This window comes from Vigna umbellata, chromosome 5, assembly GCF_029865625.1.
Source record: "Vigna umbellata cultivar VRB3 chromosome 5, Vumbellata_1.0, whole genome shotgun sequence".
Lineage (NCBI taxonomy): Eukaryota > Viridiplantae > Streptophyta > Magnoliopsida > Fabales > Fabaceae > Vigna > Vigna umbellata.
In genome coordinates, this window is record NC_142169.1 from 56,538,786 (window position 1) to 56,554,092 (window position 15,307).

Sequence of the window (15,307 nt, forward strand, 5' to 3'; positions counted from 1 at the left end):
GCTTGCTCATGTTTTATTCAACTAAAAAAAAGAAGTAAGAAAACCGGAATTGATCTCTATAATTAAACTAGGAAACATCCCATTTCTTTCGCTTTCTAAAAGAATCATCATTCAGTTTTTCATCAACATCAATGTGATCACTGCGATTTTGAAGATGAGCCTTTTCTTAAATACTTTAAGTATAATTTGGTTTTTTAATTAATGTGGTATCTTATATTATCACAATGAATGCATTGGTCTGTGAACTTTAAATATTCCATCATAGATGGACGGCACCTGTACAAATATTCCAAGTATGAACTTTAATGTAACATAGAAAGTTCCATGAATTTCACACAGCATTTTGTTGTGAAAATGGAGAATAAGATTGTGGGAAAACACTGTTATGTGAATGTGACTGTCACACATGAAACTGTCAATGTCTGGAAACACGAGACTCGTTTCTATGGAGAACCTGATTCCCTTGCTTTCAACTCTTCCCCTCCGTGGTGCATTCCAATTAACTTCTTCTACATAGTCACCTGTCAAGAATAAATGCTCCTTTTTCTCTCCATAAGCTTCTCTTAAGCACACCCTAAATGCACCTTTTTTTTTTCATAAACTTCTCTTAATTACTCCCTAAATACACCCTTTTGCTTTCATAAATACAGTTCAACTTCTCTATTTGTCTCTCTTCTCACAAGCACAAGAAGATGGTATTGCAAACTTAAAGAAGTTTTTGTTATTCATGAATCAACTCTTTTTTGTGCTCTTCAACCTCTTTTTTTGCCTTACTTTTCTAACACCTTAGAACTGAATGATGTTTTGTGCAGAGTTTTGAGGAGAAACCTGTATCAGTTGGACCATGGGGAGGCAGGGGAGGATACCGTTGGGATGATGGTGTGTATTCAACAGTTAGGCAATTGGTGATAAGTCATGGAGAAGGAATTGACTCCATCCAGATTGAATATGACGAGAATGGGAAATCTAACTGGTCACTCAAGTATGGAGGAAGTGGAGGCTACAAAATTGACAAGGTAAATTTTTTGTGACCGTAATTGTTCATGTTGAAATTAGAAGTATGCTACTTGTAACCTAGAAACTGAGGTTTTAAATTGATGTTACAATTGCATTTTCATTGCAACGCTTGATGTTATGGTATGTTATGAACAAATACTACTGATGTGACTGTAAGTGAAGTCAGAGAGTACGAAAACCTTACGATTGCAGCAAAACCTTAAGAAAGTTGACCGAGAATTGATATAACATGGACATGTCATAATACAAATTATCAAATTAACTTAAGACACAAATCTTAATTAAATAATAAGAAAGAGTTGTTCATTGTTTTCCAAACAAATTGAAGTTATTGTAAACTAAATACTGTGTTACAGTTTTTCTAATTAATTGAATTTTGCTCCATGTATTAGTATAAGTATTTTATAAGATTATTCCAGGTGTATATATAAGTCTAACATTTACAAAATTTATTGTTTACAATCATGAAGTGTTTGTGCTTCTTTGCTACGTAGGAAACTCATGCATCATATTGTGATTGTGTTCCAGATCAAGCTTGATTACCCAGATGAATTCCTAACATCAATTGATGGATACTTCGGTAGCTTAAGCCAACGGGGACCAATCTTCATTCGGTCTCTGAGTTTTGAGAGTAACAAGAAAATCTATGGACCGTTTGGACTTGAACAAGGGACATATTTTTCGTTGCCAATGACAGGTGGGAAGATTGTTGGGTTCCATGGCAGGTATGGTTGGCACGTTGATGCCATTGGAGTCAATCTCAAGTCCTCTCAGCAACCAAGCCCTTCCAAAGCTTTGTCTTATTCACAGAGCTACATGACTAACACTCCTGAGAATGGTAATTATAGTGTAATACAAGGAAGTGTTGGCCAAGGCTTTGATATAGTTCTTGCTGTAAAACAGAAAGATGATTTTGGAAAAGCTCCAACCGTGAAGATTTCAAGCTTCAAAGAACCAGACAACATTGAGCCAAAAGAAAAGGTAATACAGATAAAGAGTTTTCATGAGTATTCTCTCTGAAATGTTGCTTAATTTTCTTTTCAACTTCAGCCATGCATAATGAAATGCACTCCATCAAGTTTTGTTTCATTCCTATTTTAAACAATGCAAACACTGAAACAAGTATCATTCCACTATAGTTTACACCTTCAATTGATTTAAACATAGCTGTCGTTTGAATTGCATGAAATGAAACTAAGAATTTATATTCATTTCAGGTAGTCTTTGTGGAGAGGGCACCATCAATGGTTGAAGGAGTAGTCACATACGGACCATGGGGTGGTACTGGTGGATATGCATTTGATGATGGACCCTACACAGGAGTTAGACAAATTGACGTGTCCCGAAATGTTGGAATTGTATGGATTAGAATTTTGTATGATCTTGATGGGGATGCAGTATGGGGATACAAACATGGAGGGACTGGAGGATTCAAACATGAAAAGGTAAACTAGGAGTTAGAAAACCTTTGTAGTATACTTTTACCTAATAAACTAGACAGTGGAATTGATATTTTTACTTTTATACCATTTGTTGTGCATCATGTTGCAGATAGTCTTTAATTTTCCATATGAAGTCCTAACACATGTAACTGGCTACTTTGGATCTCTGATGTACATGGGGCCTGCTGTTATAAGGTCACTGACTTTTCACACCACCAAAAAGTCCTATGGTCCATTTGGAGATGAACATGGAACTTATTTCACAACAAAACTTAGAGAAGGGAAGGTTGTTGGTTTTCATGGTAGAAGTGGCTTATTTCTAGATTCTCTTGGTGTGCATACAATAGAAGGAAAAGTAATAGTGCCAGTGGCAGCTCCTGCTTCAATGGAAATCACGTCAAGAGAACCAACTATTACTGATACAGACAATCCTCAACTGGCAATTGTTGCCAAATCAGCACCAATTGAACAGGTATTCGTTGAACACCATTTGTATTTAAGGTTTAACCATTCATTTAGTCTCTATGTTAATGGCATGGACCAAACTTAATTTTTATGCATAGGACTAATGCTACAAATTTTGTATAGTTACTACAGTTTAGAATGAAAACAACTATATGAACAAGTGAATATTTTAGCCTGTATATTGAAGGGGTGTGGATATTCTATTCACTTTTGTTCTGTATTTCACATCACAGGTTTCTCGTTGTGTGATTAAAGAACCAGCCCCATGTGGACCAGGTCCATGGGGTGGGGATGGAGGTAGACCTTGGGATGATGGAGTTTTTTCTGGGATTAAACAGATTTATTTGACAAGAGCACCTGAAGGAATTTGCTCAATTCAAATTGAGTATGATAGATATAAGCAATCTGTGTGGTCTGTAAAACATGGTGGTAATGGAGGAAATAGCATGCATCGGGTATGATTCTGAATCGATGTTATTTTCCCACTTCAAGGGTAAACAGTACATGAATATAGTAGAAAATTACACTGTTACCCAATCATAAATTACTTTGTTTAGTAATTTCGTTAACTCTTGAATAACTATCCTATAAATCATATCCACCATGATTTCTGTATAAATAGTTTTACATGAGAGTGCTAGATATTAAACTCATGTTTTAACCACATTCCTTCTGTTATAGCAGCAAAATTAACTACACTTTGCATTCTTAGTCTAACTCATGGCTATTCTGGTTTCAGATCAAACTGGAGTACCCAAATGAGGTAGTGACTTGCATATCTGGCTATTATGGTTCAATCACTGCTAATGAACAACCTACAATCATAAAGTCACTCACATTCCATACTAGTCGAGGACAGTATGGTCCATTTGGTGATGAAGTAGGGAAATATTTCACTTCAACCAAAACAGAGGGTAAGGTCGTTGGTTTGCATGGGAGGAGTAGCATGTATCTGGATGCCATTGGTGTCCATATGCAACACTGGCTAGGAAGTCAGAAAACTTCAAAGTTATCCTTCTTCAAGCTATTTTGATTTGTGAAGAACAATAATGAATATGAAGAGCAATGAGCTGAAATAGCATGATTACTTGTATACTATCTAAATAATGCTTGGCGAATGTTCTAACCAACTGTAAGATTTGCTATACGATGTGAATTAATATAATGTTAGTTAGCCTCTGTTTGACTCTTATCGATGCTGAAAAGGTTAAGAGTATATTTTGATACAAAATTAAAAGGAACTTCTGCAAACTTTTTCTTAGATTTATAATACCAAAACTCCTAAAGGTTACTTTAACTTCTATCCGAACAGTCCTTCTACAGAACACTTAGGTAACTGAACTGATATTAATGTACATTTCATGAACATGAAAATTGATTTCTTGGTTTTCTGAATGTACAAAAGGACTTAGGAAAACTCTTAATCATGGTCAAAGTTTTACTGGCTTGTCCTTCAAGCCAGTTCCTACTTAATTACATAAAACCTTGGGGAAACTCTTAATCATGGTCAAAGTGATTACCACAGGATCTTCATAGTCTGCTTATATCACGGCCGAATACTACAGTTGAAATCCAGTTTATAAATACATAGAATCTGTTCCTCCAGCTGACAACACGGGTGATATATGCAGAACGCCAAATAAAAAAACTAAGAAATCCTGCCAGAGCCAACCCTTTTGCCTCCTGGAAGAACCATAGTAAGTGAGACACTCAATGTTTTTGAAGCACCAACAACAGTATCACAGTAATGATAAACATTACCTTGCCCTGTCGAAGGTCAACAAGGGCCTTGTATCTACCAATAGTTGCCATGCTTCCAAGGTGCTTGTAAACAAATGGGTCCCCAAATCCTATTTCTTTTTCACTGTTTGCATGGCCTGCACCTGCTTTACCAATTTTGTTTAACAGAGCTGCTAAATATTTACCTTGCCTCTCTGCCACCTGTGGTATTCAAAAGGCAATGTATCATATCTGACATTAGCCAACAACATTCTTTTTTGCCAGAGATGAAACTACAAACACTACACATTAGCCTAAAACAGAAGCAACAAATTGAAAGAATTTAAGGAATGAAGGAGTGTGCAGGAGAAGCCAATGAACCCAATATCACTTACTTGGGCTAATGCAGGAAGTGTTTGTCTTCCAGTACTTTCAACAAATCCACTGCAGTCACCTATCGAGAACACATCGTGTACCGAAGGAACACGAAGCCACTCATCAACACCAATCCTATGAAACAAAATCGTTCAGAAACTTTCCTTATATATGGCATAAAAAAGCTATATATACCTCAAATCAGCTTCTAGTTTGTAACTTTGCTTAGATTGTCACAGGGAATGAAAGCAACTATATTGAGTAACAGGAACTAACCTTCCTCCAGGAGATTTTGGGAGATCCAAGGATTGAATTATAGGCAATGGACCAACACCAGTGGACCATACCAACAACCCATATGGAACCTCAGAACCATCACTAAGAACAATCTTATGAGCTTTAACATCTTTCACAATGCCACGAACAAGACGAACTCCTGACTGAGAGAGACTACAATATTGGCAAAATATAATGAAACGAATACAGAAAAGTAGAACAACTTGCTAGTTTAGCTTGTCAACCAGCTTCAGACAGGACTACAGTGATCAAGAGTGACATATAGTAAAATGAATATTCAAATAAATGAAATGACTTTTCATCAAAAATATATTTCACCTTTGTCAATTGCTTGGTAGCATATCGCCTAAGCCGGTCATCGAATGAAGACAATATTTCATTTGCCTAACAAAGCATGCATGAATTGGTTAACAACATAAACTACCTGATCAGACAATTTTGGCTTCCACAAGTTCACAAATCATATATCTAATGATGCTTAGCATACTTCAATTAAGGTGACACGAATGTAGTCCTTCACATGGGCATATCTTTGACGAACATCTTTCATGATAAAATCACTAAGCTCACCACTGAACTCAACTCCAGTAGGACCACCCCCCACAACCACACAGTGCAAAAGCCTTTGTTTTTCCTCTTCAGAAATTCCTGCTTACAAACAAAGCACAACCAAACATTAAAGAGCAAATCATGTATGAAAAATACTTTTACACTGTTATCCAATGATATACTGTCATACTGTCGTGTGTGTCAGGTTTATTGATTTTTACAATAATTATCTAAAAGGTCATACAATAATTATCCAATGATTAGCTGACAATATAACTTTTTTAAGTTGAAAAGGGAGAAAATAACAGTAATAAAAAAATTATGATGACTCAATATTTTTCTAACATAGTAACACTACTGTTTAACAGACCTGGAACATCAGAGAGCATCAAGTTGAGGAGGAGCTTTCTACGAATTTCCTGTGCATGGTGAACTTCTCTGAGAAAAAAGGCATGTTCTTTGACTCCTTGAATTCCAAAAGTGGAAGGCTGTGATCCTAATGCAATGACTAGCTTATCATATGAGATTCTGAATTTCCAGGGAGCTATTGTTTCCACTCCCTCAGTTACAGTCTCACAGTGCACCTTCAAAATCAAGCACCAAACTCTCCATAACTAAGCCACACTGCTATGATACCAATCTTTCAAGTCCAACCAATCACAACCCTTTTTAACATCATGAATCCAACAATAGTTATAATTAAATCAAATGCTTAATTATATTTTTAATCTTTAAAATTTTTGTAGTCCTTCAAATTGAAGATAAAACTAATCACATCTTCAAAAAAAATCTATTTGTAGTTCCTAAAAGTAGATAACATCACGTTACTCTTTCTCACCACTTTTGTTGACACCCTCTTCAAAAATCTAATTTTCCAAAATTATTTTTTCTATTTAGAAGGTCAAAACAAATTTACTTCAAATGCAAAGAAAATAATTAGGCATAAAGACTTGTTTCAACAAGTTTCCTATAGAAGTACTTTTGGGAGAGAAAACCACAAATAAAAACGAAATGAATTTTTCCACAAAAAAAAATTTGTATAGATTACATAAGAAACTTTTACAAACTAGCTTATGCCCAAGTTAAAATTAAAATCTTTAAACAAGCTATATGAAAGAGTCTTTCCAAATTAGCTAAATAAGTATTTTTCTTATTTTTGTTACTCTAGAAGGACTTAATAGAGAAATTTGTTCAAAGATACATTGTCTTCAAGTGCTAACTTAGAAACTGATAAAACTTCAGTGCAAGAAAACACTGATATATAAGAAGAAGAGAAAAGTAGTTAACACAAACATACACACCATGTGGTTATGTGCATCAATGTGAGTACAATTGGCTAGGAAGAAATAAGAACCAGGTTCTCTGGAAATAGCAGGTTGGATCCTTCCAATGGGTTCAGCAACAGATCTAAACTCAAGAGTTCCAACACAAGTGGAGGCCAACAGGGGGGTGAACACCATGTGGTTACGAGGTGAAACACAAACTATGTCATACACACTCGTGTCCAAGCCCTTGAGGAGCCTGCACCCGGCCCACCCTGAGCCCAGCACCACAACACGTGGTTTCTCATGGGCCCTTGTTGGCTCCAGACCCGAATACTCAACAACGGGCTTAACACAAGGCTTTTCCTCAACTGGGTTGGTGCTGAAGTGGGAGAGGAAAGTGAAGGAGAATGAGTATGCGTTTTTGGGTGTTTGAGTTCTTGTTAGTGATGATGATGATGATGATGATGATGATGCTTTCATCATGGTGGAAAACTTGGTGCAGAGGTTTCTTAACAAAGCCATGAATGAATAATCCTAGCTTGTATGTTTGTTTCTTTGGTCTCAACCTCAAATGGGTTTCACTGGATTTTGTTAGATGTGCATCACAGAATTTAGATTTGGAGCAGAAAATGAAACATGTTGGTTTTGTTTTCAGTTGAAGAAGTTTGGATTTAGTTATAACATAAGGTGGCATTGCCACCTCTTGTTATTGACAAATGTCTTCACATCATTTCTCATGAAGGATAATAAGGATTATCTGCATGAAAAATTTTATGTACACAATATGAGTTAAATTCTACCATAATTTTTTTAAAAATGGTGCACAAGCTGATGAGAAAGTCAACTATTGTCCAATTAATGGTGTATTTTTTTAAGAATAATTAGATTTTCTTTTACATTGATATGAAATTTGAACTCATTTAAATTTCCAATAAAATATAAAAAAAAACTTTTTTTTTCATTTTTAGAATAATTTTCCTCCTCCTTTATAATATAAAAGGTTATAAATATTATTGACTGCATTTATGAAGAAAAAACAAATATTTCATTTACTTCATTGAGTGAAATAACTTTAGATAATATTACATTTGCAGTAAAAAGGTGTAAATTAATTGCAGCCAGTTCTTCCTTCTACATGATTTCCCCAATTACAAGCCTTCCATGGATCGTGGCCTGGATTTGCAGTTGGTTCACTGTAATCTTCAAGGTTTACTGTCTTCAATGACCTTCCAACCATGCTCCAAGCTTCATCATCATCTAATAATCCCAATCTCAACAGTGTTTTACTCAAAAACATATATAAAAACAAGATATAATCTGTACTTACTTATATTAATGTGTTTATCTTCCTCAGAAAAACAACATTAAAATTAACCAAGATGTTATGATTGTAATATTACAATGAGGCTAACACATATATTTAAATTTAACTGATTAAAGATTTTAATTATATCACATTCATGATGTAAAAGAACTTTGTACTATTGTAAATTATCATGTAAGCTTTACATTTATAACAATTTGCTTAGAGCTTATAAAAATTATTTTAAAGATCAAATATAAGACGGTTTATTATCAATAAACATATATTATATTTTAAATAATATTACTTTAAGAAATAAAAGTAAAACATATTTTTAAAAATTTTATTTTATTAAATAATTAGTAATTAGAAATCATAAAAGAAAAAAATTATACTAAATATAAGTCATTATTTAACATAATAAATATGTTGAAAATATATTAAGAAAAACTTTTAATAATGGTTAAAATATGTGTAAGGACTATTTATTTAATTTAAAGAATTATTTATTTATTTTAAAAATCTTAGTTTAAAAATAATTTTTAAGAATGCAATATGGATTAACATGTATATTTTTAATTTATTATTTAAAAAAATGGTTAAATATGTTTTCTGTTCTTAATTTTCAATTAAATTTATAATTAATTCTTCTTCAAAACTTTAAACCAATTTAGTCTATCATCTTTAAAATTACTTGAATTTAATTTCTTTAACCAAATTTTTTTAAGTTTATTTGACGTTTTAAACATGCTAACTTTGAAACATAAATGTGTCAAATAGAGTAAACAACTTAAATAATATTATGAAATGTGTCTGAAACATCAAATAAATTTAACAAAATTTAGTTGAAATAACTAAATTCACGTTTTTCTAAAGTTTGGAACTAAATTAGGTTAAAATTTCGAAGAAAAAAAATACTAATTCCTTTTTTTATTAAAAATTAAGAGATTAAAAAACATATTTAACCTTTTTTATAATAATCAACTATATTGATTGATAAAAGAATTTCAACTTTATATACGAGTAAGTTAAGTAGAAGATTAGAGTGCCAAATAATAAAAAATATTAATTAAAATAAACAACTAAATTATACTAGTTATACGAGTAAATCAATGTTTTGGTATATAAAAATTTGAAATATTAAAAGTAATTATGAATTTTTATAATTTAGTATATTTAAGTATTAAATTTAAATGATCATCTTTACTTTAAAAAAAAGCAAATTAACAGTTATATAGATAGCAAAGTGGTTTGAAAATTTTATTCCAAATACTATTCATATTTCATGCAAAATAATATCTCTATATATATTCTAAAGATTGTCATATTGTATGAATTGCCTATCATGCAGAAGAAAGATGAAAAAAAAAACTGATTTAAATTGTTAAAGAGAAAGAAAAAGGGAAGAACCATAATAAGAGAAGTATAACTTATGTTTTTTTGCTTAAATCTATACTTTCAAAAGCTAGACATGTGTCCCAACAACTTTTAGTTCTTCAAATAATGAGCAACCAAAATAAAATATGATCATGAACAACAAATCAAAATCTCCTTTTAATAAAAATAATGTTGGTACATATATCTTAGATAGTTTCTAGTTACCAAACAAATTGAAGGGAGATTGAAACAAATAAGATGAAATGAAAGGGAAACTCACTTGAAAAGAAACTAGGGTTTCTGGCTGTGGCAGAACACAGAATGAAGAAAGTTAACGATAAGAAGAAGAAGAAGACAGCGGAGGCAGTTCTAAATGCCATTTTTTGTAGCTCTCTATTAGGTCAAAGTCCAAGGTTTTGTTTATCTAGTTATAGAAGAGAGAGGACTATAATCAAAGTGTTTGGAACACGTGTTTGAAGGGTATTGGATCAGGAAGTTGACTCCTAAAATGCAAGCTGTGTTAGATTCATCAATTACGAAATGTTGGAATATAATAATAATAATAATAATAATAATAATAATAATAGGATCTTCACCTATGGTCAACGACTATACCAACACACGTAAGGTGCATTCCTCTTCGGAAATTGTTTCTTTAAACGTTAACTCATAGCAAAAGGTTGGGTTACTTCAAAACTATATATATTTTGAAGGAGGTTTGTGTCTAAGAAAAATAAAATACTGATATTATATATATATATATATATATATATATATATATATATATATATATATATATATATATATATAGTGTGTTTCTTTGTTATTTTTATAACTGGATTAAAATAACTAACTCCTTACACGTCTTCATAGAAAAAAAAAACTTAACTTCTTTTGAAGTTATTAATATTTTCAAATTAGCTATTTGTTTTACTTCTGTTTTTAATAAAATATTTATATTTCTTTTAGATTCATTTTTTTATATGTTTAATTAAAGATCATTCATTTTTCTTCCTTTATTTAAAATGATATACATTACCTAAAATAAAAATAATAAAATTAAAAAAAATAACATTTCAAATCTTTTGAAAATTTAATAAAAAGCACAAGACATTGCATCATCCATTTCACCATAAAACTGCTATTATTATTTGTGAAACAATACTAATTATTATCTACAAATTGCTTAGAAAAATATCACATCAACAAATTATTACAAGGACACAAGCAAGTGCTTTACGATAATAACTATTATTACGTAATTTCCTTTAAAATTTCCAAACAATATTTTTAAAAACAAACATAAAAACAGCCATGAATTAACCCGAATGTCCCAAGCCACGTGCCAAACCAAAAGAAAAACACAATAATAGCCTGCAAGGAAAAGAAACTCGAGAGGTGATAACCATACTTCAGACCAAATCAACTCCTCAATGCAGGAACAAGTAAATAACCCACACGCCGGCATTCAGGAACAGAATCATTCATCCTGCACCAGTAACAATGCCAATTGCACCCCAACAGGCACGAATTCTAACCGGATATTAATCTAAACACTTCATCAGGCCATCTGTTTAAATTAGCAACGAATACAAACAAAGATCTTACGGTAGTTCAAGTTGATGATGCTTCCATAATTCTTTTATCAGCAGCAATCTAAACAAGCATTTTAACATATAAAAGTTTACAAACTCAAGGTCACACCTATAATTCTTTTATCCGAACAAGACACGTACAAAAAGTTTAAAGAGATACAAGCATCTCAGTAAACTACCCTCATCATCTTTTCTTAAAACCATACTTTTTGCGTTCATAAAATAAATCAGTTTTGGCACTCCCTAAATTAACAATTTTGGGGCAACCATCTCTATCTTTCTCCTGTTGCGTGCATTCCTTGCAGTAGTAGGCATCAGATATTCCTACTCCTCCGCATATGACACATCGACCCTGAAACGACCCGTAGTTGCATTCATCACAAACGCGGACAAGTGTACAAGGACGCACGTAAGAATCACAGATCACACACTTGCCATCACATTTCTCACACAGTCGCCCAATGGCAATCCCTGGCTGCTTTCGACACATAATCAAATCAGGATGATGCTTGGCCATGTTTTCAACAACCTGCTACACACTGAACACATGTATATAACCAGTAAGTACTGTCTACAATCTACATCTGAAAGTTGAACAAAAAATGAAGCAAATCAGTATGTTAAGGCACTCATGTGCTAGACCTTAGAGGGATTTTGGTTATAACAATCTTGCTTAAGTGGAAAAGACTACAGAGGATAGGAAGGATAGAAAGGAGAGAAAATTTGGGGAGGAGGCAATCATCTGGGCAGTTCTGGGGGACAGAGAAGCCTTATCTGATATTTTATTTCCTTTTCAACACATTCCTGCGCTATGCTATCTGAATTCTTTCAACAATTCCTATGGCGAATTCTAGATCCTATAGAAGTAAAATGCCAATTCTAGCAAAAACAAGTTCTAACACAAAAATTTACAACAAAATACTGGGATTTAGGCTTAATAACTAATACTCCGTAGTAAATAAGCATGTGATATGCATTAATACTCCGTAGTAAATAAGCATGTGATATGCATTAATAGATACAACTTGGCAGTACACAAAACATATAGAATTGCAGAACCTTCAATTTTCCGTGGCATTGCAAGTATTGAATGATGTTATTTCATATCAAATCAAAATGCCCGTACAAGGCCAATCAATATCAGCACCTTCATTTGCATTATCCTTCCTTGGTCAAATATCATACTACCGCAGGAAATGGAGAAGGGAAATGACTAGTAATGACTAATGTTTCAGTCCTAGCATACTTGGAAACCATGAACTGGTTAGCTATGCTTTGCCTCGACAATAAAACAGTTTACCTTAACCAGTTATACCATATATCTCACACACAAAGGCAGAGGGCAAATCCTACAAAGCATTTACTAATTCTTTATTAGTATGAATTGGAAATGTCTTATGCGTAGGCTAAAGGATCACTAGTTTAATGCATGAAATTAATTTCCAACTTTTCTACTGTAGGGCTGAATAACTACATATGAACCTTTCCTTTTTTCATTACATGACGGGACAAGGCAACTACTTCCACGAAATTCATAGATATGGAACAAGAACCATTGTGTCAAGACCCCAGTGCACTTGAAGAAAAAAAATAGGAAGTACAATGCAACACTTAAAACTCCAAATGAAGATTATCAGAAACTAAAATTGTATGGATACTGCAAATCATGATTTTGCATTATTTAATCTCTTTATTTATAGCTTATAACCCTTTTCAATAAATGAAGATCATTTATATCTCTCTTGCTACTGAAAGATTTATCCCATAAGAAAAAATCATGTAAAGCATACACCAAAATTGTGGACATTTTAGAAGGGAACACACTGCAAATTAATATTAGCATACAACAACAACCAGATTTGCTCTGAAGTCAGCTACATAGATTAATCAACGCCATTGGAATGAAATCTATCCAAAACCAAATATATGCATGCCATGTCCATATCTAAAGCTCGCATCAATTGACCATACGTTCCCATTATCATCCCCTGCCCTTTGCTAAACATCCATTTAATTACCTTGGATAGGATATTAAACAATCCGAGTGATTTACTAACAGCACTATCGAGGTAAACTAAAATTCAACCCTAGACCTTTCCTTTTCTCCCTTATGTTAAAAGTACTCCCATGCATCCTTTTTTGACTCAAAATTCACAAAAAATGCTAAACTAACATGCTTACAAATCACACCAAAATCGAATAAACTACTTAAAGTGATAACTTTATTGATAAAAGAAAGAAAGCAACAAATGGATAAATTGAATATTTAAAGAATAAGACAACAAAAATTGTCTACAAGCACAGAGAAAATTGCTAGTCATGTAAATATTAAGTGTTCTTTTCACATAAACAAATATCAATCCACGGAATTAGCAACATTAGCCATTTCACATCTAGTGTTCCTTGAGATGTAGAAGTGAGAAACGAAAGCCCTAAAGATGAATCAAAATCAAGGGTTTAATCCCAAAATTCAAAGTGTCAAGAAAACCTAAAGTCGTGAAAAAGAGAAAGAGTATGGGTGAAAAGAAAAGAGAGCAGACGACACTAGGGCTCACCAAAACGCGATGGGTCGACAAAACTAGATCTCGATAGAGCTAGGTCTCGCTAGCGTGAAGGCTCGGCAGTGCCAGGACTGGACTGTGAGAAGACTAGACTGCAAGAAGGTTCGACTGCGAGAGGGCTGGACGGCGAGAGGCCTTCACGGTGCGAGGGCTCCACGACGATGGAAATGGATTTGAAAAATATGAATGAAATGGGAAAGTGTGCACCAAATTGGGGAAAATGAAAAATTACAAAGAGAAATTAGAAAGAAAGGGAGTATATGTAAAACAGAGGAACACCAAAATAAAAAATAAGAGGGAAATAAAACATTAGATGTAAAGAAAAACTAATAATTTATTATAAAAATGACATTTTAAAATATCATATTTTTTATTAATAGTGTGAAAGTTAAAAATGTCATATTATACATGTAAATTATGGTAATTAATAAATTGTCATATTATATTACAAATTACGACATTTTTTAAGAATGTTTTAATAAAAATGTCACCACTTACATGATGCTTATATAGTGTTTTCAAAATATGAACATCAATTCCACTCTACATATACATATGTATATATAATCTAAAGTAGTTTTAGGTAGCAACAGGATGTTTCAAAATTCTATAATCAAACTAAATCACAACTATTATGGTACAGACTCTTTATCTCCTGCAGTCTTATTTGCTCATGCCATATTAATAATCATTACAAAGAAATACAAACAAAAAATAAGCTAATAATAACTTTGAGAAATCTTATCATAAATTAAATACAACCAAATAAGGATCCAACAATCACCATTACTAATTGAGAAATGATGGACAAATTGCAAGGAACATTACTTATAATAAGCACAGGCACCCAAAGAACCGTAAACCTAAATCTCCAACACTTTTTGCAACCCAGTTCAAGTATTATCAAGGTAATACAAATTAGACTGAGGGTCCTAGATCTATATGAGCTTTAATTGTTTGCCTTTATTCCTAAAACAATGGGTGCAGCTAGCATCAACCCAAAAATTTAAGAACAATAATAAGCATCAATTCAAACAACAAGAGGACCTTCACATAGTAAAATATAAATATGGAGACTATTATTATTAGGCATAAAAATTGGTGGTGGACGAAGAGAACACAAATCGCACTATAAACAATGAGAAAATCAATACAATATGAGAATCAGGATTAGGGACTTACAGAACCACAAGATGCGATTAGGGTTTCTGAGCAAGAGAAAGTGGGTGTAAAACAGTGTGGCTTTGCTTGAACACAGAACGATTAGCGTTCTCTCTGTCAATGTATGCAATAGAAAACAGAAGACGAGAATTAAGTGACCATAAAAGGAAATAAAGGAACA

General features: G+C 32.9%; 3 protein-coding genes across 4 annotated transcripts; 1 reads left to right on the plus strand and 2 right to left on the minus strand.

Annotated features, from left to right (window-relative positions):
- The first annotated feature begins 548 nt into the window (after positions 1-548).
- Positions 549-4,103, plus strand: LOC124829298 (jacalin-related lectin 3-like). Its single transcript, XM_047302771.2, has 7 exons — positions 549-695; positions 813-1,016; positions 1,546-1,998; positions 2,235-2,462; positions 2,569-2,931; positions 3,158-3,379; positions 3,664-4,103. Exons 1-7 carry the CDS (start codon positions 693-695, stop codon positions 3,955-3,957), a joined length of 1,767 nt encoding a protein of 588 aa, XP_047158727.1. The 5' UTR covers positions 549-692; the 3' UTR covers positions 3,958-4,103.
- Positions 4,104-4,257: 154 nt separating this feature from the next.
- LOC124829299 (internal alternative NAD(P)H-ubiquinone oxidoreductase A1, mitochondrial-like) lies at positions 4,258-7,783 on the minus strand. Its single transcript, XM_047302772.2, has 8 exons — positions 7,166-7,783; positions 6,235-6,448; positions 5,803-5,963; positions 5,634-5,699; positions 5,295-5,458; positions 5,039-5,153; positions 4,686-4,865; positions 4,258-4,607 (listed from the first exon to the last, which is right to left on the minus strand). The coding sequence occupies exons 1-8, from the start codon at positions 7,649-7,651 to the stop codon at positions 4,455-4,457; spliced, it is 1,539 nt and encodes a 512-aa protein (XP_047158728.1). The 5' UTR covers positions 7,652-7,783; the 3' UTR covers positions 4,258-4,454.
- Positions 7,784-11,353: 3,570 nt separating this feature from the next.
- On the minus strand, positions 11,354-15,307 carry LOC124829297 (PHD finger-like domain-containing protein 5A). Of its 2 annotated transcripts, XM_047302770.2 has the most exons (3): positions 15,148-15,290; positions 13,960-14,116; positions 11,354-11,943 (listed from the first exon to the last, which is right to left on the minus strand). In XM_047302770.2, exon 3 carries the CDS (start codon positions 11,919-11,921, stop codon positions 11,589-11,591), a length of 333 nt encoding a protein of 110 aa, XP_047158726.1. In that variant the 5' UTR covers positions 11,922-11,943; positions 13,960-14,116; positions 15,148-15,290; the 3' UTR covers positions 11,354-11,588. The 2 variants fall into 2 exon arrangements, with proteins under 2 accessions (XP_047158726.1, XP_047158725.1); XM_047302769.2 differs by lacking the exon at positions 13,960-14,116 and having other exon boundaries at positions 11,414-11,943; positions 15,148-15,307.